The sequence below is a fragment of the Camelus bactrianus genome, chromosome 11 (assembly GCF_048773025.1).
Source record: "Camelus bactrianus isolate YW-2024 breed Bactrian camel chromosome 11, ASM4877302v1, whole genome shotgun sequence".
NCBI classification, from domain to species: Eukaryota; Metazoa; Chordata; class Mammalia; order Artiodactyla; family Camelidae; genus Camelus; species Camelus bactrianus.
Genome location: NC_133549.1, coordinates 52,286,437 through 52,312,837, shown reverse-complemented (window position 1 = coordinate 52,312,837; position 26,401 = coordinate 52,286,437). Strand labels below are relative to the sequence as shown.

At 35.9% G+C, this 26,401-nt stretch overlaps 1 protein-coding gene across 3 annotated transcripts in view; it reads right to left on the bottom strand.

Annotated features, from left to right (window-relative positions):
* PRKG1 (protein kinase cGMP-dependent 1) overlaps window positions 1–26,401 on the bottom strand; it is a 1,107,715-nt gene that overhangs the window by 672,640 nt on the left and 408,674 nt on the right. For all 3 annotated transcript variants that reach the window (XM_074374026.1, XM_045507363.2, XM_074374027.1), the window contains one exon: window positions 19,478–19,591. In XM_074374026.1, coding sequence (XP_074230127.1) covers window positions 19,478–19,591 — 114 coding nt within the window. The remainder of the gene's footprint in view (window positions 1–19,477; window positions 19,592–26,401) is intronic.

Genomic DNA, 26,401 nt, shown 5'->3' with positions numbered 1-26,401 from the left:
GAGGTAATTCAGAGAGCGGTTTCAAGAAATTGGAGGGGTAGGCTGATAACGAGGGTAACTGACATACTTATAAAATGAAAAGATGAAAAAAAAAAAAAGACTTCTTGTTCCCATGAGAACTGTTGCCTGTAGGGAGGCCTGGCTGGGGAGAGCCCCTGCCTTGCAGTGTACTATTAACAGGTGTGAATAGCTGCTAACAACATAGGCTGTCACTGTTAGCAGGCTGCTACACTACAGCACATTTACGATGCAACATGACACTAATAGCGTCTACCCTTTCAAGCATAAGAAAGTGTGAACACAGTTCAAACCAGTCCTGGAAGGGTAAAAAGTATCCCCCAGGTCCCCTTTGTTCGCAAAGAAGCCCTTTCCAGCTAACATGATGTACAAAAAAATAATGGAAGCAAATAATGTAACTTAACATGTTCTGATATATTTTTTTAGTGACAGACATTTTAGTATAGCCTGGTCAGTAGACGCTCAGAAATCTTCCCTCACTTGAACATCATCTTTCATCACTTTTTATTATACTATGGGATTTGAATGTGGGTTGTCATTCTTCATAATATAATTTTCTTATTGTTTATTTAAGAATCCATACACTGAATAAGGCTTGTGAAACGAAGCTATGAAGCAATCTAATTACTTCCAAGATCTGGTACACAGGCGCTTACTGCAAATGAGTTCTGTCTAACCAGCTTCAGGGGGAGATTTGTTATTCAAAACAAAAGCCTTGATGGCGGAACCTTGTTGTCCACTAATCCTGTGAATAATTCCAACTGGTTTCTTTCCAATAATTGGAACCCCAAAGGAAATGTTCCAGGTGTTTATCAATGTAACTTTAGGCAACCAAGAATATACAGAGAATAACCAGGACGCTATTTTCCCTTTATTTAAAAAAAAAAAAAGACAACTAACATCTATTAATGTGGCTAATAATGTGGTTTAAAAGGCACCTCACTATTAAGAAATTTGATTTCGCCATACATCTTGAGGTATTAGATTTTCTATTTGTCTAAGAAAACTGTTGGCCTGATTACTTAACAATGTGGGATAGCATTAAGTTCAACTTCCCTAATAATCCAGTTTTGATTTTGTATACACCTACTGAAGAATAACTGGTACATATTCCTCTTTACTAATCAAACATAATTATCTCTATCTTTAAAAGAAGGCAGCAATATACTTGGTCAAGTTGGGGGACTTAAGAATAAAAGAACAACAGCAACAGCAAAAAGTGCTCCCAATAAAGAAAAGCTATGACTTTCTGTATAAAGTAAAAAAAAAAAAAAAAAAAAAAAAAAAGATACAGATATCACACTTTAGATCTGAAAAGTGAATCTGTTCAGTTGATTTAGGGGATATATGTTTACAGGACATATTCCTAACCTCCCCAGGTTAATTCATAAAGGAACTCTTTGTTAAGCAGTGAGTCTCACTTGGGGCTTAAACAGGTGCTCAATAAAAATTTGACTGAAATAGAATATGCATTAAAAATATCAATTACTACAAAATATTGTAGTAATTTAGGGTGAAAAATAATATGAAAACAAATACATGTATCTTCATGTATGACTGAAACATTATGCTGTACACCAGAAATTGACACAACATTGTAAACTGACTATACTTCAATAAAAGATATGTATATAAAGTAAATATATATATATATATATATATATATATATATATATATATATATATAAATTAAAAGAAATATATGATTTCTCTTCGAGAGTCCAGAGAAATAGATGGCCTTTAGATAAACACAATGATTACTTTTGTGTGCAGAGATTACAAACAGTGCTTGGGTAAAAGGATACCAGCTTGGCAATTTGCTATTCCTTATAAAAGAGCATCAACAAGCCCAGTCTAAGCTGAAACCATATTCCTGAATTCCATTTCATGCCACAGACTACTTCAAGTGAACGTTTAACATCATTAGCACGTTCAGTCAGCTCACCCATCAGAATTACTTCAACCTTATCATTTCATGCATCAAGTATATTTTCAGAGTCACAAGTAGAATAAGATGGAAACAAAACTTAGGAGTGTAATTATTTTACAGCTCTGCCTCCTCTAGATTCATGGGTCAAAGAAAAGTCTTGCTTATTAATTTGCTTCGATTATTATTTTTCCAAATTAGCTAAATATCATTAAGGAGGGAAACCTGGAAAAGTTCTGTAAAAACCTTAATGTATAAATGCAAACATTCTCATGGTGTCTTCAGAAGCTTCCTTCATACTGTTTCAGACTCTCCAAAAGGGGATCAGAAGCCTTAATTAAGAAGGAGTAACAGGTACCCCAGACACATCATTGTTATGAAATCTTGGACACTATTTTAGCTTCTAAGAAGCCAACATCCTTGAAAGCTGCACAAAAGGAATTTCTTCATTCCATGAGAACGGTCTCCCACCTCCAGGCAGTTCAACACAAGCTGAGCTATTCTCCAAGAAGTATGGAAGACTAGAAAGTGGAAAGATGGAAAAAGTAAATTAAGGAACAGTCTAGACCTGCAAAGACCTGACAGCTTAGTGAAGGAGAAGCAACCCCACTCAGAGTGGGATACAAACAATGAAGGGATTAGAACAAAGGAGGAGGAAATTCAGTAGAACCTTTTAAAGGAAGTATGAGTTTCATAGGCAGAAAGTTGACAGAAAGACATTTTCCACATGGAAGACATTCGAAATGGAAACACTGCCTAGCACAAAGGAACCAAAATAGAAAAGGTTCAGGAACCTTAGCCGTGGTCTTTTTCTTAAGTTATGGGGTAATTAGGATGGTTATCCTGGGACAGGAGAGCATCATAACAGTCATCATTTATGGTTTTCATATTTTTATCTGTCCCAACACTTGTAGTGAGTTGCGACTTAACCCTTGTACAACTGGCTGATGAGCAATGCTCTTTCCTTGGTTCTTTTTGGGGGGGTTTGGGTTATTTTTGTTTTGTTTCATTTTTATTTTGTTGTTGTTATTGTTGTACATGGGCCCAAAGTAAAGTCACCTTTCAACCCACTTGGGCTGACTCCAATGTCTTACTCCCGCCACCATGCTGCCTCACCTAGGAGAGATGTGAGAGGTGGAAGCCACAGGCTGGAAGCTCTGTAGATTATATTGTGGGTCAACGTGAGGTACATGTGTAACCAGATGCCCCTTTTAGAAAGGACAGAAAGGAATGAAATTAACTTGGTACCCATGTCCAGGATGGATGTAAGGAGAAAGGTCACTGTTACCCATAAGGAGAGGGGAAGTCCCAAAGCAGCTGAGCCAGGCTGGTGGCAGCCTGGGTAAGAAGGAGGTGACGAAACCAAAGGACACAAACACAACTATTCCTTTAGGTGCTTTTAATTCTCCTCCTTCAGAGTGTGTCTCCCTCTTTTCTGCCCCTCTTATCTACCTTGTGCTCTGTAAAAAGGCAAAGTGCATATTATCAATATGGTGACAGGGAACCCAGCAAAGTGTTAAAATCCCTCTTTGTGTCCCACTGCCTCTGCAGGCCCAGCAAACATTCCTTTACTAAACATTTGCTTTTCTACCTCCATGTCAATTGCTTTCCTCCCCTTTAAAGTCCCAAACCACTACCCCAACATCCCCTTTTACCTTCAGCTGAAGATGGTATTTAAGGTAGGGTTTCGGCCATTTTGGTGAGTTACTCACTTTTCCTGGGTCTCTCCTGTGTACACACGTTGTTACATTTTGTTTTCTCCTGTTAATCTGTCTCTTGTCAGTTTAATTCTTAGACCATCCAGAAGAACTTAGGAGGGTAGAAGAAAATCTCTTCCTCTCCAACAGTTTATGTATCATGCCTGCCTCTAAATTTTCAAGATATTTCCAAGAACTCTTTAAGGTAGTATTTTTTAAGTACAGTCATAATAGAAAAAGCTAATTTCTCCTCCAAGTTATGCAACAGGATTACTGCAGATGAACTAAAAGTGTTTTCATTCTGTGATACATAACCTTTTTCTCTCTAAAAAAGAGTCCCTAAATGCTGGCAAGCTTCTGTGATTCAAATGACTGTGAAGGTTACATTCATAACTAAGATACTTGAAAATCATTTCAAGGTTTAATTTAAAATACTAAACAGAAAATATTAGCACAAACAGAAAAAAAAATTGAGCCTTTCTTTAATGATTAGTGAGTCCCCAAATTACCATGATTTCTCTTAAGAGAAATAAAAACAGACACTGATGGAATCATACCAATAATGAGTATCTTGGTATTTAAAATTTCAAGTAAACCCAAATTAATAAGAAATTTTATCATCAACATACATTGAAAATAATGCATTCTACTGAATCACAAAGTCTGAACAGAACAGCCTTATGCTATACAAATATTGAAGGTTCCTCCATTTTTCTTTTTCTCTATAACATCCCTTGATAGCAAACTAATTTTTTTTCAAGAAGTAGATTAATTCTGTTCTGCATGAGTTTTGCTAAATGACATACATATTAGATATTATATTTTAGTTAATATTATCCTATTTTTTTTTTATCTTGGTTGGTTTTCTTTATTGGTAAACGTATCCACATACTCTGATACTAGGTAGGCCATCTCTTTTCTCCATTCCCTCATGTAACTACCCAAGTGCTGGAGAGAGAATGTTCAGAATATTTTCCTCATTTTTGAGATCTCTTTCCAACATATAGATGCACCCAGGTTTTGGCTTCCGTGACAAATAACCAAATGAAAAATTTTTGTAGAAAGTATGGTTTTTCTCAGTAAAAATTGGCTTTTATGTTTCTCTTCTTTAATGATCCCTCTGAAATCAGTTTTTAATTTGGCCTTTGAAACCTACAGCCATACTATTCACTTAATTAGGAAACTTTAAGGCTCCAAATACTATTTACAAACCTTCCCATATTATCAATAACCCCTATCAATGCCTTTCTGTCAATATTTTCTATATTCTAAATGCTTTGTTGTGAAAAAGAAAATGTATTTCATGGACTTCTAAACACCAAAGGACCAAAGTCAAAGTTTAAAGCTCACTCATCATGGCCAAATCCAGAAGACACTTAGCCACTGGCCTCCTGGGCAGCATTTTCAGTCCCAACGAGATGATTTTAGCTGTACCGCCACCATTCTACTTCAAAAGACAATGTTTGAAGAACTGTGAAAGCACTATGGAGAACGCACAAAGGATGCATTTTTATTCACATGCCCAAATTATAAGCCTAATAAGTAACACTTTTGAGGGTTCTAAGTGGATAGATACTTCTTAATGGTTAAAGAAGGTAGAGGAGTGCTCTAAATGGTTATGGAACGACTTGCTTAATAAGAACAACTTTTGAAAAGAAAGACCACATCAAAATGCAGCTTAACTGTACTATGGGTATCAGTTTATGAAGTTCACCTTAAAATTCAAAAACTGTCATAGGTAGTTTACCACAAGGAGGAACATATTTTTCCAAACATGAATAACAACTGAGAATCAGTTTACAAAAGAAGTAATGCAACTTTGCTCACCCAAATCTTATAAATTTATATGCCTTAATAGCTCATCTGGAAGAGAAATCTAATACCTACTTAATTAATACTCTGAAATGTTAATGCCATGGTTATAAACAAGTCAAGCTTGCCAGCATTTAATTTTTTTGAAATGATTCTGCTGAGCAATTGAAATCAATCAACATAATTATTTTATGAATTTTAAGCCACCAATGACTCAACTAAATAAAACTTCTAAGTCCTATAATGGAATGCCGGAACGTCATTGCAAAAATTGGAAAAAACCTAAAATTCAAATGCTCTAAAGCTGTGCCAAGTCGACCACTAGATAAACTGTTAAACATATCCATAGAAAGACACCAAGTCTCTCATCATGACTTGCTGTTCCAATTTAATCAGCCCTGTTAACAAAGAGCATGCATAATAGCTTCTAACTCAAAGGATTCATGAAACATGAATACAAAGTATTAATATTCTAGCTCAAGTTATCAAATTGCCTGGACTAAGGAGAATATGAACATTAGGAGCAGAAACCATTTTTCAATAGCAAAAATTGAACAGGGGAAAAATAAAACTGAAGACCAGGATTGGAAGAAAAAAACACAATAATGTTACCATCCAAGTGAAAGGCTCAAAGAGAAAATGAAAACAAAATCCAGCCACCCTGACCCAAAACAAACCCTTAAAAACAACAGCAGCACATGCCAACTTGAAAGAAATTACTAGTGTTCATAATTGATCAGGTGAGTTACAAAGCAGAGCAGTGTGATCTTACCTCTTCAGACATTCAGGAAGAGATAAAAGGAAAGTACAAAATGTTGAAAGCATTTTTCTGAGTAGTGGCATTATAAATGATTAAAAAAAAATCTTTACATGTATTTATTTTCTGAATGTATTATTTTTACGGTCAGAAAAAATATTTTTAAAATGTAAATGGCATGTTACATCAATGAAGTATGAGAAAAAAGTCAATAGAGAAAAATATTCCTGCTGCTTGTGTCATTATTCACTGTCACTCATGACCTAAGCTATCCTGATTGAGAAACAGGAGGCACAAGCAGGAGACTCAGAGAATGAGTAAATAAGAGATCACATCTTTCATTGAGCATTTTCTCTTTCTGTCTGGCTTTTTAAATTGAAGACTCAAAATATCTTGATCTGTTTTAAAACAGCCCCCAAACACCTAGCGCTCATTTCTGTTTTTATTAGTCCTACAACCAATTATGGACAAAGGTAGTTAATTGTCAATGTCTTATAACAACTCAAGTTTGAGTTTCAAAAAATGTTTAGCATTTCAGGAAGGCTACTGGAGTAACTTGATAAAAGTCTTAAAACTTCATGAACTACCTTTAAAATTTTAAAATTGAATTTAATTAATTTATTTTTCTCATGGAGAGGGGGTTTTAAGGTCTGTGTTTGTTTTTTTATGGAGGTACCGAGAATTGAACTCCGGACCTCCTGCATGCCAAGCACACACTCTACCACTGAGCTCTACCTTCCCTCATGTATTACATTTTGTGCTGCACATAGTTTGAGTTATTTCACACTGGTTAGAGTCCCACTTCCTATTTTTTGTCAGCTCACTCTGTTTTAAGTTACACTCAAGTTTCCTGGACAACTATTAGTGGCTGTGTGTCAGCGGCAAATTCTTTTGAAATTGCTAGATTTCTGCCTTTGAGTATTAAATGACAACGAAAGGCAATGAATATGAACAACTTCTTGAAGTAACTGTAATTTTAGGGACACCCGAAATTGCTAAATTCAAGCTATAGATAAAAGGTCAAAGCTGTGCCCAGAGGATAGGAAATTTGACTAGTAGAGGGGTGAGGGGCAGGATTTGGATCATTCTTATGAGAACTGTGGCCATTACCGGCATCTTTAACCAGAAAGAGTGTGATTAGTGTTCTTTCCTAAGCAAGGAATTAGACACCCGAATCTTGAATTTCCAGGCTGCACCTTAAGATAAAAACGACGGGTGTCATTTGTCTGAAATATTATTTTTGAAGGTAATTGACATTTTGAAATCATGACCAGTAGCACATATTCTTAATTTGATTTCGAGGTTCCCACTCAGGACATGCCAACACCCCACAAACATACAAACATTTCTCATGGAAGTCAGGAGAATTCTGCCCAGGAAAGAAGAAATAACAACAGGACTCCAGACAACAGATACATTCTCTTAACTTCCTCATCGTCCAAAATCATACCTCCATGCAGAAGTGTTGCACTGGAATATCCAGCTTGTGTAATCTACTCAGTGTCCCCTCCATCCTTATCTGAGGTTGGTTTAGATGTTAGTGTTTCTTGGACCAATTCCTTCAAAGTACACCCGGACCAACTTTGCCGGGTAATGGCTGGGGTGGAAGGAGCAGTGTCTTAGGATCTGGGATCCTTGCAGGGACCTCAGGCTCTGGATTTCTTCCCTTTCTTACACTTCTTGACTGATGAGTTTCAAACTGCGCTCTGGGTTCCTCAATAATATTTCTCAGATTCTGCAAATAATGGAGGTCCCAAATACCTACAGAATCCTTTCATGCTTTTAAAGTTTCAGTTGTGATCATGACAACTGTTAACGGAACAGTAAGTGTTTACTGAATGCATCACCTGCTATTCTCTACACTAAGCCTTTCACAGACATCCTCTTACTTAATCTTTACCAGAGTTTTAAGGCAGGTCCTTCTCCTTTTAAAGGTAAAAGAACTGAGGCCCAGGAACATTCCATTATTTCCCCAACAGGCACACAGCTAGTAAGTGGCAGAGAATCTGAACCCAAGCAATATGATTCCAGATCCCATACCCTGAACCATTCTCTGTAATTTTGGTGCAGGTCAATTTCTATCTCCTCCACAAAGCCTGTCTATGCCAGTCCACAATGATTTCTCTCTGCTTCAAAATCCCTCTATTTTCCAAGTCTCTTGTTTGCCAAGAATTCTTTCTCATCTTTCTATCTTTATCCTGTCTCTTTAACTAGATTATACGTATCTTAATTGTAGGGATATGCCCTCTCTCGGTGACGCTCTCCAGTGTTTAGCTGTGCCTCACAAGAATTTGGTCAAAGTCTAAGAATTTCTTGATGAACAGATGAAGTTGAACCTGTATCTATCGACTGCGAGAAACAAAGTTTGAGACGATGTAGTTGAATGTCCTATTGGAGACTATCAAGGAGACAGAGTTTAGCAATCCAGATGTGTGACCTTAAGGAAGTTTCTTAAGCCCTCTAAAGCACAGGTGCCTCACCTGTGCAATGGTGTTGCTGGTCCCAGAGGTGCAGGACCATTGTGAAGGTCAGAGATATTGCAGATAGCCAAGTATAGGTACATAAATATAAGGATTCACCACTACTTAGATATTCAAAGTAAACTTGGATTCAACTAGAGCAGTGATGTACAAACTGTATTACCTGATCTGGACTTAAAAATGTCATAGAAGTACTTAATGCAGGGGGAGGAGGGAAAAGGAATGGATAGTAAGAAGGTACAAGTCCACTGGATGACATTCCTGGAGGTTGCCCCCCACCCCCACCCCAATCTGTAACTAGAAAAGCCTTTGTTTGTAAATTTCATACACAAATACCCTCGGTGAGATTTTGTTTTGGAAATAAAGAGCTCAGTTGCAGAGACAGTTTTAACAAGACTGTTTGATCCCACTCAATACTACAGACAACAATGTTTTCAAGTTAATAAGAAGCTGCTTTACTAGAAAGGGGAGGACTTATGAGGGTACAAAGTGTGTTATTAGGAAGGCAGACTGTCCTTTAGAGAAAAGAAGTAGTAAGGAACCCTCAGCTGTGGAAGACACTGGTCAGCTTTCTGACCCGTATCATTTCCCCACCCTTTCCTCCCTGCCTTTCTGAGAAGTCGATGCTGACTCTCCAGGATCTACTGCCTCATTCACAGTGAAAATTCAGTTCTTAACACCCCTGCAGAAATTAGCTGACTGACTTCCTTACCTACATCCTTGAACACTCCAGGGCTCAGATCTCTACGTGTCTCAATTCCAAGGAACTCCCCACTCTTTCTCAATGACTGTGCTACATGGATGCCTCTTTATCTTCTAATTATCAGACACAAAGACATATGCAATCCATCTAGGACCACCTGGACCCTCAGTATGAAATTAGTCAATGACCACCTACACCAACTATAAAGGACCTTTTCCATTACTGGTCCAATGGATTGGATTTAACCCATCAGGAAAAAAATTCTCCTTATTCAGACGTCACCAACTTCCTCTTAAAAAATAGCCATCAATATTTGTTTTTTTCACCTAATTTAACTCAGGGCCATGAAAAAGAACACCACCAAAAATCTAATGAAACGTTTTCTTTGTCATGTTTTCCTATCAACATGCTAGCCATCATATTCAATAAATCTAAAAGCTATTCTTGTTAACAACATGGTCCAGCAGTCCATGATTTTTTAATGTTTCCTTCCCTCTCAACCTGTTCTTTTCTCACTATTCTTCAAAAGAATATGTTAATAATCTGCACAAGGCTGGTCCTCTTCCACTAATGCTGTTTCACTCCTAAAAAAAATAATTAAAAAAGCAACTTTTCTTAAATATTTCTGCTCAACAGCAACAAAATAACAAAGGGGGGAAAACCCACAATGACACTAAGAATAACACTTACTACTTGTTACAGTGTTTATAATATTTAAAAAAATACTTCCATATAGATAATTCAATGCATAGGAGAGTGGGCTATGTGTAGGTTAATACAAATTAAATGTCTGGAGGATATATAGATCAGTGATCCTCAAATTTTAGGTGCACAAGAATCACCCAGAGGGCTTGTTTTACACAGGATGCTGTGACCCACTCAAGCAATTGCTGAATCAACAGAGGGAGGGTGCCAGAGATTTCACAAGTGCCTCAGTGATGCCGACGCTGTTGCTGCAGGGACCACATTTTGGTCAACACTGTAGTAAACACTTGAAGTTCCCTAACCAAGAGTTCACACTTGAGACATGGGTAGTGGACATATCGTGGACTTGATTCAGGAGGCTACACGCCTGGGAGTAAGAAGGAAGGGGTGCAAAGTGCTTCAAATACTGCTACCTAAATTTGACAGGTGGTTTGTAAATGAACTGACAGTAATGAACTTCATGATCTTGGTCTCCATTTTCTCATTAGAGAAGATCAGAGACAACCTCTCTCACCTCCTGTATTAGGATACTTTGAGGATCACATTAGTGAATGCATGGATGACAAGCTGGAAATTATAAAGCATTGCTATCATGATTACTCAGCAATTTACCACGTCAGCAAAGGACATCGCATAGGAAGAATGGGTCTCTCAGATTCATGAATGAATTGCTGAGATTAGGTCTCCTCTAGTCAGAGGAAAATCAAGGGAAAAACAAAAGCAAATACCCTTGTTGCCATGACTCAATTTTCTTCTTTTACTTTAATATTTGTTGTGTACAATTTTAAATATTTCTTTCCTTATTCTTTATTCAGTGTTTTCAAATTGCTGTTCATTCATAATTCCTACCTTAAAGAAATTCATTGATTAATAGATTGTATAAAAGAAATATGTCGCTTCTTATTGATGTTTCAAATACTGAACCGTAAAATTTGTTGCATGAAACACTCATAAGTGTTTCAATGCACTGCAAACACTAGATCCTGCAACTGGTTTTGATTGCTTACTATGTGTCTCTAAGGCTTTAAGCTTATGACTCTTTCTTCATTATGTTACATGATTCATCCTTTTGTAACAGACGGACTTAACGTGGATCCATGTGTTACAATTTAAAAATAAAACCCCAAACAATTGTAACTTGGAAATTATAATTGCTGTGTAACTTTTTTTGTGAAAATAGAGTCCTCAGGCCAACAGAAGTAATCCTGTAGATCACTTGTGCTTAAAGGCAAAATGAACTACTGCAGACAAAATTTAAAACTTTGTGACAAAACCATAGTTACCAAAGAGGAAAGGGGGGGGAGGGATAAATTCGGAGTTTGGGATTAACACATACACACTACTATATATAAAATACATAAACTACATGGACCTACTGTATAGCACAGGGAACTGTATTCAATATTTCATAAAACCTATAATGGAAGAGAGTATATATAGGTATAACTGAATCACTATGCTGTATACCTGAAACTAACACAAATTGCAAATCAACTATACTTCAGGGGAAAAAAAAAAAAGCTTGTGACAGCTACAACATAGTAAAGCAGTACCCCAAACTCATGGCCCTCCCTCTAAAACTAGCTCTGGGTCTCAGTTTCTTCAGCAATAAAATGGGGTTAACATCACAACTCATTCCCAAAGTTCTGAGTCTAGCGTGTCACTCATAGCCTTCAAATGTTAACTATTCTTATTATCCACTGATACTGCTGAGCTTTCACTAAGAATCCATCACAATGAGGGACAGGGAAGTTCTCCCTGTTAAAAAAATAATTATAGACTATATAGTATTGACCTATGCTATCACTTTGCTTTTTCAGTCTTTCAATCAGCTGAGTAAATACTAAAATTACCTCTTAGCAAATTACTGAATGAAGATTCAGTATAGCAAAAACTGATACAAGCTTTGCATTGCTTGAAAGCTTTTTATGGTGCAGGTCTTTATGAGAAAATGACTATTTCTGCAGGATTAAGTAAACTGCTAACAACAACAGCAAAAAAATCAGCCTTCCTTGCCTATTGTTTAGATTTACCATTAAGTTACTCATGATCCTTAAAAAATAATAATACCACATCAGGTAAAGTCTGACTATTCTCTAGACGTAGGGGACACTCAAGGTACTCATGATTGAGTTAATTAAAGGAAAGGAGAGAGTAATTTATTTAAGCTTAAGAAGGAATTAAGTACTGTTGCCTTCCTTTGACCGTGAGAGGGTTTTGGTTTTGTTCCCTCCACGAAGCATTGCTAACACACGCCTATCTGCCAGGCCTAGTCAATGCTGGGCTCGCATCTTTTCTGGAAGTACTTAAATATAAATCATAAATAAATTCTGACTGTAACAGTTGCCATCCAGACTAGAAAAAAACTTAAACCTATAATAGAAAAAAAGTAGTTTAATATCTGTTTTCTTCTCTGAAATTCCCTTTCAATGCACTTAAACAATAAAAAAAATATAAAGAATAGCTTCTGTATATTCCATTTGTTCATGGTAGTCTGTTACATCATCACTGGAACCTAGTGAATTGACTCCTTTATTAAAGTAATTTATTTCTCAGAAATTACATAATTGGATTTATGTTACTAATTTTACAGTATTCTTCAATAGACGAATGTAATAATTGTTTTTTACTACTAGGAAGAATATTATCTAATTAAGTCACTGAACAAGTGTACCTACTTTTCAAAGACGCTGCCATAATCCAGTGTTTGCTTCATTGTCCAGGATGATGACGATTCCTGGGAAGTTACTGGACTATTCCTTCAGTAAATAGGGTCCTAATTCCAGTCCTTATCATCTAAATTCATTTTGTGTCTTCTTTCAGAAATTTTGGTGCAAAGCATGAGTTAGACTGGGAGAAAGCAAAGTATGCATCTTTTTAACTTGCTTCTCAAGGGTGGAACTGAGACTATCTCACTGACCCAGTGATCTCTGCTTCTGCACTGTGGCACCGACAGCTTGACAGCGCATGATGGCTCCCGCTCATTAAACCCCAGGTAATAAGTGCATACACAGCCACTGTTTATACCGGCGGACAACGTTGCCTCATTTTCACATGTGAAAATATCTTTATCATAAATATGATGCTTTATGGAACTCTATAATGACATTTCCTAAAAAGTGTCTAATTGCTTACTTCTTGATTCAGTCATCTTTAGACAGTTTCAAGGTTTACAGCCACTACATGGGCTTCATTTAGGATTCCTTTTCATTAATAAAATTGACATTCATTGCTTTTGTTCCTTTACCAATAAAAAGCACTGTATGTTGACCTTATAGCTACAGGCATTAAATTTTTAGTGCATAGAGGTATTTAAGCAAGAAAATTTTGGCCAAATCTCCTTTTATTTTTTCCCCCATTCATCTTTTTAGGTTCTTGACAGTTGGCAGATTTTTCTGAGTCAGGGTGAATAATGTAATGTTTGAAACAGAGCTACGAGCTACAAGCCACCTCACTGCATTGACTCAGATTTATTTTAAAAACAAAAATAAATGGAAAAATGCAAACCTTTTAGCTCTGTTCTTAAAACTCTCTGACACAGTGAAATATTTTTATTAGTTAGCTTCCCCCCTGTACAAATATCTTAGGAAAGCTTACGTATGGAAACTTGAAAGTATTCAAACTAAAGCAGATGTTATTAAAGTCATCAATTTGTCAGATTTCTTGTAGGATGTTTAGGCTCTTTTGTGTTAGTACTGAAGTACTTTAATACTGAGGAATTTTTAAATACTTGCTATAAATAACCGAAGGAGAAAAACTTAGATACTTTGCCCAAGTCAATTCATAAAAAACCCTACACACCCACTACAGACATACTTTTGCAGATAACATTCTATGATCATCACCTTAATCTGGTATCAAGGTAGTTTCCTACAAAGAGAGCTTTCGTCTTGGGTTTTTATTACCATCTATTTGAATGAGACTATTTGAATAACACACTGCCTGAGGTCTGGGGCACTGTTAGCTGGACACTCAAAGTAAGAAAAAGAGGCTTCAATTTAGTATCTTCAGTCAAAAATACCAATTCATATACAACTGAATCTTGAAGTGAAGAGCTGTGTGATTTGAACCTCAAAACCCCAAACAAGACCCCTGTGTAGCTGTGAGAACTGGCTGTGGGAAATCCAGGTAAAACAAGACAATAGCATAATGTCCTTGCAAATTCAAACGGGGTGTGTGTAACTGAATCCCTCTCTCATTGTAAACCAAGTGCCTTTTTTTTCCCAGTCTTATTTTTAAGTTTCCAGAAACTTCAACTTTTCCATTTTTGTGATCTTAGAGAACCTTGGGCATTGAAGCAAGGTAAAAGGCCCAGGGTGAGTGTAAATTGATTTCACTTTAGCTGTGAGGGTAGTGAGAGTGAAATCAGAACCAGGAGCAACACTTTAGGAAAACATGGTAATAATATGCTTCCCTGTATGGGAATTGAGTAAGTAAGGCGCATTGAACGCGCGTATTAGAAATTCCTGTCCCTCGTGGGGTTTGTGAATGTGTGGTAAAACTCTTCTTTGTTTATACAGTCCCAGGATACTGAGACAATATGTGAAATTCAAACAACATTGGAGACATTAATTGTTTGGCATTTTGTAAATCAAATACAATAACTGATTTTTTTCCCTCTCCCCATGGCATCTGGAATGTTTGTAATTGGATAGAAACAATCAAAGTGGCCATTTTCATATCACAGTTAATAAAGAAAGCAAGCCTATTTAAGCCATGAGGAACCTCGAGGTATTTGTTAGATTTGTCTCTAATATAATGTTAATTTTATATATATTTTATATCCTCATTCTTCAGGGGAAAATCAACGGTGTTTTTAATAAGATAAAACTAGACTATGAGTATAGAACTTCTGTACTGTAATAAGATGTTTTTTATATCACTATGGTTTTTGTTTTTTAAAAAATTGAAATAATAACATACAATACAAAAAATACTCTTCTTGGTGCTATCAGATCTTCCTTCTGGTGCTACCATAATAACCAATGGTACACATTTACTTATTTTCAGAAGAATCCCCAAAAGATTTTTCCCAGATGAAAAATGAAACGCTTGTTTCAAACTACCACACTTCTTCTTTCAGTTGAATTGCTACAAACAACTTATAATCATAATTTATAGCATATGTCAATCTGTAGCTTTAATAAAACTTTTTTTTTTGAGTAAAGACTTGAATATAAGGCCTGAAACCATAAAACTTCTAGAAGAAAACATAAGTGGTAAGTGCCTAGAAATCAGTCTTGGAGATGATTATTTGGATTTGACAGCAAAAGCAAAGGCAACAAAAGCAAACACAAACAAGTAGGACTATATCAAACTGAAAATGCTCAGCACAGCAAAGGGAACCAACAAAATAAAAAGGCAACCTACAGAACAGAAGATATTTGCAAACCATCATAAATCTGATAAGGGGTTAATATCCAAAATATATACAGAACTCACACAACTCAGTAGCAAAAAAATCAAACACCTTGATTTAAAAATGTGCAGAGGATCCACATAAACATTTTTCCAAAGAAGACATACAGATGGCCAACAGGTACATGAAACAGGTTCAGCATCACTAATCATCAGGCAGATGCACATCAAAACCACAATGAGACATCACCCCATTTGTTAGATTGGATATCATCAAACAGACAAGAAATAACAAGTGCTGGCACAGATGTGGAGAAAAGGGAGCCCCCGTGCACTGTTGGTGGGAACATAAATTAGTGCAGCCACTATGCAAAACAGTATGGAGATTCTTGAAAAAAATTAAAAGTAGAACTACACTATGATCCAGCCATTCCACTTCTGGATATATATTCAAAGAAAACACAAACTCTAAAAAACATGTGCACCCCCATGTTTATTGAAGCATTATTTATAATAGTCAATATATGAAAACAACCTATGTATCCATCGATGGATGAATGGGTAATGAAAATGTGATATATATATATATATATATATATATATATATATATATATATATATATATATATATATATATATATATATACATACACATACATACATATATAATGGAATACTATTCAGCCATAATAAAGAAAGACATCTTGCCATTTGTGATAGCATAATGCCCTCAATGTCTGTCCATGTTAAGTGAAATAAGTCAGACAGAGAGAGACAAATACCTTATTATCTCTTTTATATGTGGACTGTAATGAAAAAAAAAAAAAAGAGTCAAGCTTTTAGGTACAGAGAATAGACTGGTGGTTGCCAGAGCCGGGGGAAGGGAATGAGGGGAGGACAGACTGGATGAAAGTGGTCAAAAGGTACAAACTTCCAGCTATAAAATAAATAGGTTAAGCAGATGTAATGTACACATGGTGAACAGAGATAATAATACTGTGTTGCATATTTTAAAGCTGCTAAAAAAGTACATCGTAAAGGCTCTCATCACAAGAAAAAAAAGTGTAACTATGTAATGTGATGGATGTTACCTAGACCTATTGTGGTGACCATTTTGCAATATATACAAATATTGAATCACACAAGTCTGAAACTAATATAATGCTCAATTATACCTCAATTTAAAAAAATTTAAAAAACTACTTTTCTGATATCCTAAATTAAAAAACAAAACAAAACAAAAGACAACCAGCAGGTGTTAGGATCACATTCATTAGTAGAGGAAGTCACTGGAATTTGTTTATGGTCTGATACAATTTCAAAAAATTACTTTTGTGAACAAAAAGTGACTTATGTACATTGAGGAGCTCATGAATATCACCTAGGATTTAGTTATGACTGTACAATTAAGAATACGTTAAAATGCAAGGGAGAAAAAAAAACAGAATGGGATCATCAACATGTTTAATCATGAAAGAAAGTGGGTGATGTTGGGGCAAGAGGGGTCACAAGCCAGGTAAGTGATAAAGAAAAACGCTACCCAGGAGGAAGGGCAGTGTTCTGAGACTTAGACTATCATATCCAAGTGGATGAATCCACTCTGAAAGTGACTCCAAATGGTCATCACTAACAAAACAATGGTCAGGAAGAAACAGACAAGAGTCGATGCAATCTTGAATCCTGAGAAATGACCGGATCTAAAAAGCCAAATAAGGACATTTCAACATATCACATGGAAAGGATAAGATAGAATTGTCTGTTGTCATTTGGTAAAACTAGCACCCACAATGGAATCAAATCGGAACTATAATGTGATCAGCCTGAGGGCATAATTTAAACAAATTTCAAATAGTACTTAAGGACTACAGTCATAAACATCATCTCCCTGCATAGTCTAGAAGACAACACAAATGGTCTTGAACAGCAAATAATCATTATTCACACCTAATTGTTCTTACATAAAATTCAGAAGGATTAGATGCTAATAGATATCATTCCCTACTCATGCACAAAACCTCTGCACCTACAAACACAGCGACGTATTTGCCCACCATCACCATACACTTTTCTCAGTACAACCTCCACATCTTAAGTAGGCACTGTGAACACACATACATCCAAACATACATGAGATATCTCCGAGTCTGTGTCAAAGAACATCTCTCATATCCTCTAGTGATGAATGTTCTGACCCTAAAATAGCTAGGATTATAATTTGCATTCAACACCCAGTTCTTCCTTGCTGAATCAGACACGTTGTGTCTATTTAAGTTTACCAAACACGAGTACATTAGAGGCTAGCGCAGATGAACAATATTTTATAGGAACCTAATAAGAAAATTGACTTTTATGAAGCAATCATTTTATGAAAAATCTTTATCCCTATAAAATTCATTTAAATACTCTATTCAGTCTATTTCAAATACTTATTTCATAATAATTTAATATTTCAGAAGATTAGGCACCATGTTACTACCAATTGTTGACCTCTGAAAAATTTGTAGTTTTAATTAGATTAAGCAAGCAGTATACAAGGCTGAAATCTTTTTAAAATTTAAATATTGTAAAATCTTAAAAAACAACTCACAATTCTGAGAAAGTCTGTTTTAATTCAAATGTGCTATTCTGGCCATTTTTTTTGCCCTAAGAGAAATATATTTCTCATGAAAATAAAGCATGATAGTAAAATGTGTTCACTTAATGGAGTCATGACTGCTCTTTTTTTCTAGTTAAGACACTTTAAGTGAGTTAAGGTTCTGGCAGAATCTGTTACAGTTCATCGGGCTTCATTATTCTCTGAGTCATACAATTAAATGATCACATGAAATAAAAACATGGCAGCGCCTATCAATCAAAAGAACCCTAAGCTTTCAGAGATCAAGAATCAAATGCCAAGAAGGATTCATCTCATAAGGGCCTCAACTGCTGTCACGCTGATTTCAATGAATAAAACTGGGATTCACTAGCAAGACCTATAAGAATTTCTGGGACTCTAGCTGGTCATGCATTCTGGAGTTCTCTACAGCTCAAATTTCAATACATCATATTGTCAGTCATATGCCATACCTCTGAGAGAGAAATATATATATACAAAATAGTGACATCCAGATAAAACTAACTGACATTAGCAACTGAATTGTCATTTTACCCACAGGATTGTTTTAACAACACAACGTAATCAAAGTAACTTGTTTCTGCGATCATCCACAGGATAATGTGTCAGAAGAACTTTTCAAACATGAAATACACACGTCTGCCTGAGATGCAATGGACTGTTCACTGTTGACTTTTGCATTCAGCTCTGTTTGTTGTACACTAGTTACATCCTGTAGTCAGGAAGAAGTATTTAAAATCATTCTTCCCCCTCTAACTATTGCAGCTGCTTCCACCAAGCAATAAAAGTTGCTAGAGAAATCATATATACACATACATGTAAAATTAGGGAAACAAGCTGCTTTATTGCCTTGATTTAAAATAAGCTCAATCAGTAGAAAAGAAAAATGCTATAATATACAGCTTGATGAGCAGCTGAGGACAAGAATACACTCAGACGGCAGTTCTAGAATTCAGGATATATCTCAGTGTTTGAATGAGACGAAGGACATTTCTCCTCTTAATTTTTCTAAACCATCAAAGGAATAAGAAGAATTTATGTGGGGAAATGAAACCCAAATAGACAGATATGTAAAAATTTCCTAAATATGATTCTGCGGCTTTCAAGGCAGAAAAATTAAAAGTCGTGCTCCTGTTTAATTCTAATTTATAAAATTATATCCTTCTGTAAAACCTACTTTATGAGTTCCAGGTTAAAGGATACTTTTCATAAGTCAGTGAGAAAATTTAATTTAACTCATTGTTAACAATCATCCTTTAGGACGAAAATACCAACTGTATTGCAAAGCAATAATTAAAATGTAGATTAATAAAATTGCAAAGATTAAATCAAGAGGGATGTTAATTAGTACCTCACAGGGCTAAGGAAAAAAGACGCTGAAAGTATTGGAAAAATAAGAGTCTTACTTTTGACGGTCGCCGTCCGGGTACAGTTGTAAAGAATAGCCAACTCTCCGAACACTTTCCCTGGACCCATCGTGCACAGCTTCACACCTTCTTTTGTAACTTCCACCTTACCATCTAGAAAGAAGAAGGAAAAACACATTATTTGAATTTGCTCTCATGCTTCATTTCCCAGATGAGATGAGGAGGGCTAGGCTCATTTTGAAAAATGCAAAGCAGTTACCAGTGAAAACAAATTCATTCTCAAGATGCAATGCAAGAAATGCAATAAGATATTTAAGTTAAAAAAATCCATATCCTTTCCTAAAGTAATTCCTGATTAGATCTGAGATGAGACGGAAAGAGAACATCAACAAAGAGAGAGAGAAAAAGTCAACCTGTGAAATTATTCCAAATACAATTCCAACTTTAAAGTAATTTTGTTCTTTTTGGGGGGAGGGTTAGGTTTATTTATTTTTTATTATTACAATTTTCTTTTAAACAGGGGTACTGGGGAATTGAACCCAGGACCCCTTGCATGCTGGGTATGCTCTACCCCTGAGCTATACCCTCCCCTGTAAAGTAGTTTTGAATTTGAAAGAAAAATTGAGTGAGTGAGTGAGTACATTTTCTAAAGCACACTTCATACTTGGGAATTGTCATCTGAGTAAGGTAGCTATTATGCAAAGGGAAACTACTTTGACCCTTGGGCATTATTTAATTGCAGCTCACGGTATCTTTTATCTTTAGACATCTTATTTGACTTGGGCAAGACTATTTTATCTGCTTCCCAGCCCTGCAACATTGCATGTAAGGAAATCAAACTACAAGGGTTGAGGGAAAAGAAAGAGATACTAGGACTGTTGATATTTCACAAAGGATTTGGAAAATAGAACGCTAAAGAAGGAAAAAGCTAAGGAAACAGTGTCCACTTATCCACTGGATATACATTGTGTCTGCAAGTAAGGAAATGCTCTTCATGAAGGAAATGAAAAAAAGATACAGTTTTAAAAAGTCATAACTAGGTACACGAAATATTCCATCACTTAACACAATGGGGGAAGAAATAAAAAGGAGACACAATCTATTCAACTTAATCCTACCCTTCTATGATTCCTCCCAGTTACTTAGCCACAGTCTACAGAAGGAAAGCCTAATGCTTGGCAGTAAGTAGCTAGTGACTGAAAGAACTAATGCTACCAAGTTTTTCCAAATGTCAGACCTTCATGCATCAACTCCATAATTGTTCCTTTAACAATGTGCTTCCCGTAAGGCTTAACTTGTTGGAGTTTTGGCTTTAAATTCACTTCCTCCTTTAAAAAAAAATCAACCTAGTTTTATCTAAGTAATAATATTTGTAAAACCATAGGGTTTTTCAAACACCAATTCAGAAAAAATTTTTAATATTAAAAAACTTAAAAAGAAAAGTTGAATCCATGTATCACTGAGGCACAATCAGTCCTTCAGAGGACATTATTCTGCCCTGAAAACTATTTAATCTAAATGGTGTCATTGGAGAGAGAATTCTGCAGCACTTCAGGATAATATTTCACACACAATCTACTCATAACTCTTGGGCTGTACATACACTCCTCCTCTGTGTGTAAAGAAGCTCTTTAGGAATGAATAAATTCAACAATTCAAAAGGTTTTGAAACACTTTGATGCAGGTATGGCCACTGAAAAGTCTAGCTTTTTCACGCCTTACTTCTTGACTGCAGGAAGGAAAACGCTTTCTCTTGATAGATACGTCAAAACTAGTCCAGGAAATTCATATTTTCATAAGCTTCAGCTGTTCGTCCCATGGCATTTCCTCCCCTTTCTTTCAATGGCAAGGCTATTCCCCTAGAAATTTCACCTGCCACTCAAGAATGAGAGACAGACTCAGAATCCAGCATACTTAACATTTATATGTCATTATGTCATTCACAATCAGACCAGGAGTTAAGTTCTGGTTCTCTTATCTGTTCCTTGCTGGCCTTGTGTCCTTGAGCAAGGTGTTCATTTTTCTATGTCTCAGTTTCTTCATTAATAAAATGGATAAAGAAAAGTGCTATCTCACTGGGTAGTTCATAAAATGAAGTGAGATAAAGCAGGTGCAATGCTCAGCGCAGTGCAAGCATATAGAAAAATCTCAATAAATACTAGCTGTTATTATTGATGTGATTTCATCATATTTCTTTTCTGTCATTTAAAAGTAGGGCTTATCAATAAGATTACAATGAAGCACAATAGTCATTCATCTCTTACAGAAGCCAATTAAGGTCCATGTAGGATAATTTCTTTTTTTTTTTTTTTTAATGGAGAAAGTATTTGTTTCAGATTCTATCACTATGCTGGTTGAGGAGAGAACTTTTGAGCTTAAACCAGTATCACACCAAAAGAAAATAGAATCTCAAGAATTCACATTGATCTACCTGGAAGAATGCAGTATTTTTGTCCTCCTTCCTATTTGGCTATGTCCAGCCAACATTTGTTGCAGCATTGCTTCAACAACGATAGTTTTATGGTGGAGGCTCCCATAGATAACATAGTAACAATTTTCCAATGCATTATAAGATTTTCTTGAGCTGAAGCTCTAGCTTCAATTATACTGATAGAACTAAAAACAGAATGAACAATGCCTAAGGAACTTTCATACACAGCTTATTTTGTACAACTCTGCTTCTCTGCCTTTTTGGGTTCCATGGTTAAAAGCCTTCAGTGGAAAGGAACTCATAGTAATAAGATTGCTACTAAGAATGCTACTGGACATTTTTAGAGTTATGTCTTCTCAACCAATAACCAGCCTGAAAAATAGACAAGGAACATTGAGACTCTTGTTTTAGCTCAGTGGTTTCTTAAAGGACATCTGTGGACCCATCTTATCAGAACAAATTTATAAAATCCAGATAACTCTCACTCTGGGAAATTGTCAATGTCCATCTACCCCAGTGACCACTCTACTTGGTCCTAGAGCCCCTTACTTCTCTGAAAAACTATGTGCATAAAACACCAATCTGTTTTAACTTATGGACAGTTGATCTTATAACTGACCACATTTCCCTTTCTCATATAACATCTAGAAGGTTCACAGCAGAACCGTGTATGATTATGGGGTTTCAAATTTGTGCAAACCCTCACCTCTGGTTACAGTTCATTTTCCTGATCTAATATTTGTCTAATTTTCTCAAGTTTAATTCTTTTTTTGAGGAAAAGATAGGTATAACTGATTGTAAAAATATATGAATAATTAGTGTTGATAACAGAAGGTTGTGTTTCATATTAATTAGAATAGCAAAATATGAAAAAGACTTGCTGAAACAGATTGCAGTTGAGAAATAATTTGGATGTAAAAAAATGTCTTTTCCAGGTTAAGTTAAACACTGCAGATTCAATACATTCACAATAGCCAAGGAAGTAAAGAGATCTGATCTCATATGATAGATGAGAAAGCTCCAAAAAGCACTGTACTTTTTTTTAAATGAACAGAAAGATCTAAATGGTAAACAGAAACAAAGTGTTTGTAAATGTTATCCTTAGTCATAATTTGATCACGTATCCCTCCTCATTCATGTTGCGTGGGTGGGGAGAGGGTAATTTAGGGGGAGATAAGATCAGTAAGGTCACTAGGAAGAAAGGCAGGGACACGTGTGGCATTAGTGAGAGTTCTTTGAGAGACTTTTTAAAAAATTCTAATTTCCAAGAGTCCATTGATGTGAAATGTGAACTTGGTTAAGTTCATTCACTTGCCACATACCGGCCTTGAAGCCAAATTAGAAGTGAGTATTCATTCACAAAGGATTTCCAAGTATGGACTTTGTGGTTGGTTCACTTAAGAAAACTGAGAATAAGACAGTCAAAAGTTTACTGTGTATACCCAGAGTCCCCTATTCCCACCTAATCAACTTCCTTTAAAGTATTAGGTTCATTTTGAAGCCACTCCCCTCATAGATACTCCTTGCTTTCTCACTCTATGGCTAAAAACGAGATTTGTTTTAAAATGACCCCGCATGCACAGAAGGTGGGTAGGCCTGTGCATGGTTATGTCGGTGATGAGGGGAGGGATGTGGAGGAAAACAAACAGGGAAAAAGTCAGGCAGGCTGCACATACAGCAGAGGCTGACACGAATGTTGAAGCAGCTCAGCTTGGAGGTTTTTATATAATTACAATTTGCTATTAACTTTAGGAATACATTTTGATGAATCTACCTTAGGTCAGTGTTGAGTAATGCAATTTCTATCTCTTTAAAGCAACAGAAGAGAATCATTAGCCTTTATTCAAGACCATTTTAATATTTCAATATAGTTTCATTTTCAAATATCTTAGATTTCAAATCCAAACATTTTTTTAAGAAGAATAGTAGCAGAAAGACATTTTCAAACATTCTAGTAGAGTTCTAGACTTTTTCCATTATTTTCCCTGGCTAAACTCAACAGTGACTAGAGGCTATGAGAACTGTTTCTTGAAAAACCAATAATAACCCGAAATGTGGTTAATTGAGATGTTCCATTTCTGCTCTTTTTATTCATTTTTCCTTCATTTTTTCTTCATTTTTTAAAATGTGACACTATATTGGAGTTATTTTCACTATGCACTATCTCCATTAGGCCACCAGGAAAGAAAAGTAAAGAAATAAGCAAATCATTTTTACTCGGATTTTGCTAAACTGTTAAACTTGTTTGTATAAGAGATGTTGGAATGGATGGCTAAGATAAAGTTTAAGGGTTATTTATAGTTTCACTTGGCTCTTTTCATCACCTCCGCCATTAGCATGAATAATTGAAAGCTTTACCACAGTAACTTGAGTGTATTTTTTAAAATTCTACTTCAGGTACCATACGCCTATTTGAGACCTTCAGTGGGCTGAGTCGTAAGTCCTAAATTTGGCCACTTTGAGCAACAGTCAACCTACCTCTTGCTTTTTGGTACCACAATTTATGTACCACTTTTGGGAGATGCTAAGTGTTAAGAGATCTATTATAAAGCATCTATACTTTTATCTCTCTTTTATAAGAATCAAGAGGCCCTATAAATAAAATTAAAAATTGCATTTACAAGGAGACCCAGAATCTCCCAGCTTTGTGTGCCTTTATGGGTATTTTGCTAACCTGCGGTTTTGTGTCATAAGGACTTTCATGATAAGGCAAATCAGTTTAGAGATTTATTACTGACAGGCTGAAATAGAATGGTTGGCAATAACCTAATTATGAACACTCTGTGGTTAGTTCCAATAACCTTGGTTGGAACATTCAGCACAACTTGATTGGCCATTAAAGGGAGACAGGTATTTTATCAAAGGTCTCATCTAGACTAGACCTTCCATCTCTTCCATTCTCCAATACTTTCAGGATTTTGTGGGTTTAAGACCACAGCTTCTACATTATGTGTTCTTTTTTGAGGGTTTCTGTAGCTGCTAGATCCAACAAGACAATTTAATATTGTGGCAGTTGTGCTGTGCTGTCACCAGCATGGTTATATTTCCTCTAGGAGATGAAGTCACTTACAGATCTGCCTTTTTTTGGGGGGGGGGTGCTTTTCAGTTTTATTCAGATATAACTGACATAGAGCACTGCATAAAAGTTTAAGGTCTACAGCATAATAATTTGCCTTACATATATTGCTAAACAATTACCACATTAAGTTTAGTTAACATCCATCATCTCATATGAATACAAATATTTTTTTCCTTGTGATGAGAATTTTTAGAACTTACTCTCTGCTTTCTCAATGGATTAGGAATACAATTATGTTGAACTTGCCTTGTAAGGTCATTTTAGATTGAGGGTACTGTCATCTGGGGAAGAAAGTAAAACTGATAAGGCTGCTATGGGCTAACTATAAAGGGAAAACCCATTCAGTTGCCAGGGACAGATTATATGCTTAGATATTCTTCCTTAAATCTGTACTTTCTGTCAGCCATTTACATACATCTTCTTTAAGCCAGTATAAGAAAGAAAAAGTCTGTGAGATGAAAGTTTGTTCTCAAATTAAAGAAGGTCAGTATGTCAGCACCTTATCAGTTTTCTGTTTAAGTTTGCTTTCAAGTCCAAAAGGATAGGAGCTCTCTGGATCTCAACTCCTGCTCCTTAGATGTGGTGTTAATTATGACTGAAAATCATTCTTTGGCTATTGAATAAGCCCGTGGAAAAGCTGCCTTGCTATATTATTTAGTATTATGTATTTCTTCCTAAGTTTGCTTTACCTGCTTCTAGTTTTTATTTTTGTTCATTTTGTTTTGTTTCGTTTTGTTGGCTTACCAATTTCTCACTGTAGGTGAGAGAGAGGGGGGAGGAGGGGGGAGGGGGGAGAGAGAGAGATAGAGAAAGAAGAGAGAGAGATAGAGAAAGAGAAAGAGAGAGAGAGACGTTTTTCTTGCCTAATCTATTTGTATTATCACTGTTTCTTTAACCATCAAGTTCTTATAACACTTTAGATGGGACCAAGCTTCCCATTCAGAGAAGTCACTTCTTTGATACCATCGCAGCAATAATCCTTACCAGAAACACAAAAGTACTAGTCATCCAAATGGAATGAAACAGAATCCAAGGTGTAAGAGGCTAGTTGAAGTTGAAGCTATCTGAGTGAAAACCTTTGTTTCTTTTCCTTCAACAGGCAAATCTGATTTCCCTGCTGGTCATGACGCTATAAATAACCTTGACACAATTTTTCGTTACACTAAATTACAATAGATTATAACCCATATTAAATAAACTCATTGAAGTTATCCTTGATAATGAGAGAATCAAAAACATAAAATGAGGTATCTTGAACTAAAAATCACACTAACGAAAAAAATAAAAAAAGAGAGAGAGGTGTTAACATGCACATCAATATACTTGAACTTCACGTTTTGTTTTGGTTTCTAACTCTGAGGCCCTAGGGCACACACACATATCCACAAAGGAAACATATATGAGAAAATAGATTGAAATTTAAGCAATCTGGGTATAGAAAATCATCTGAACC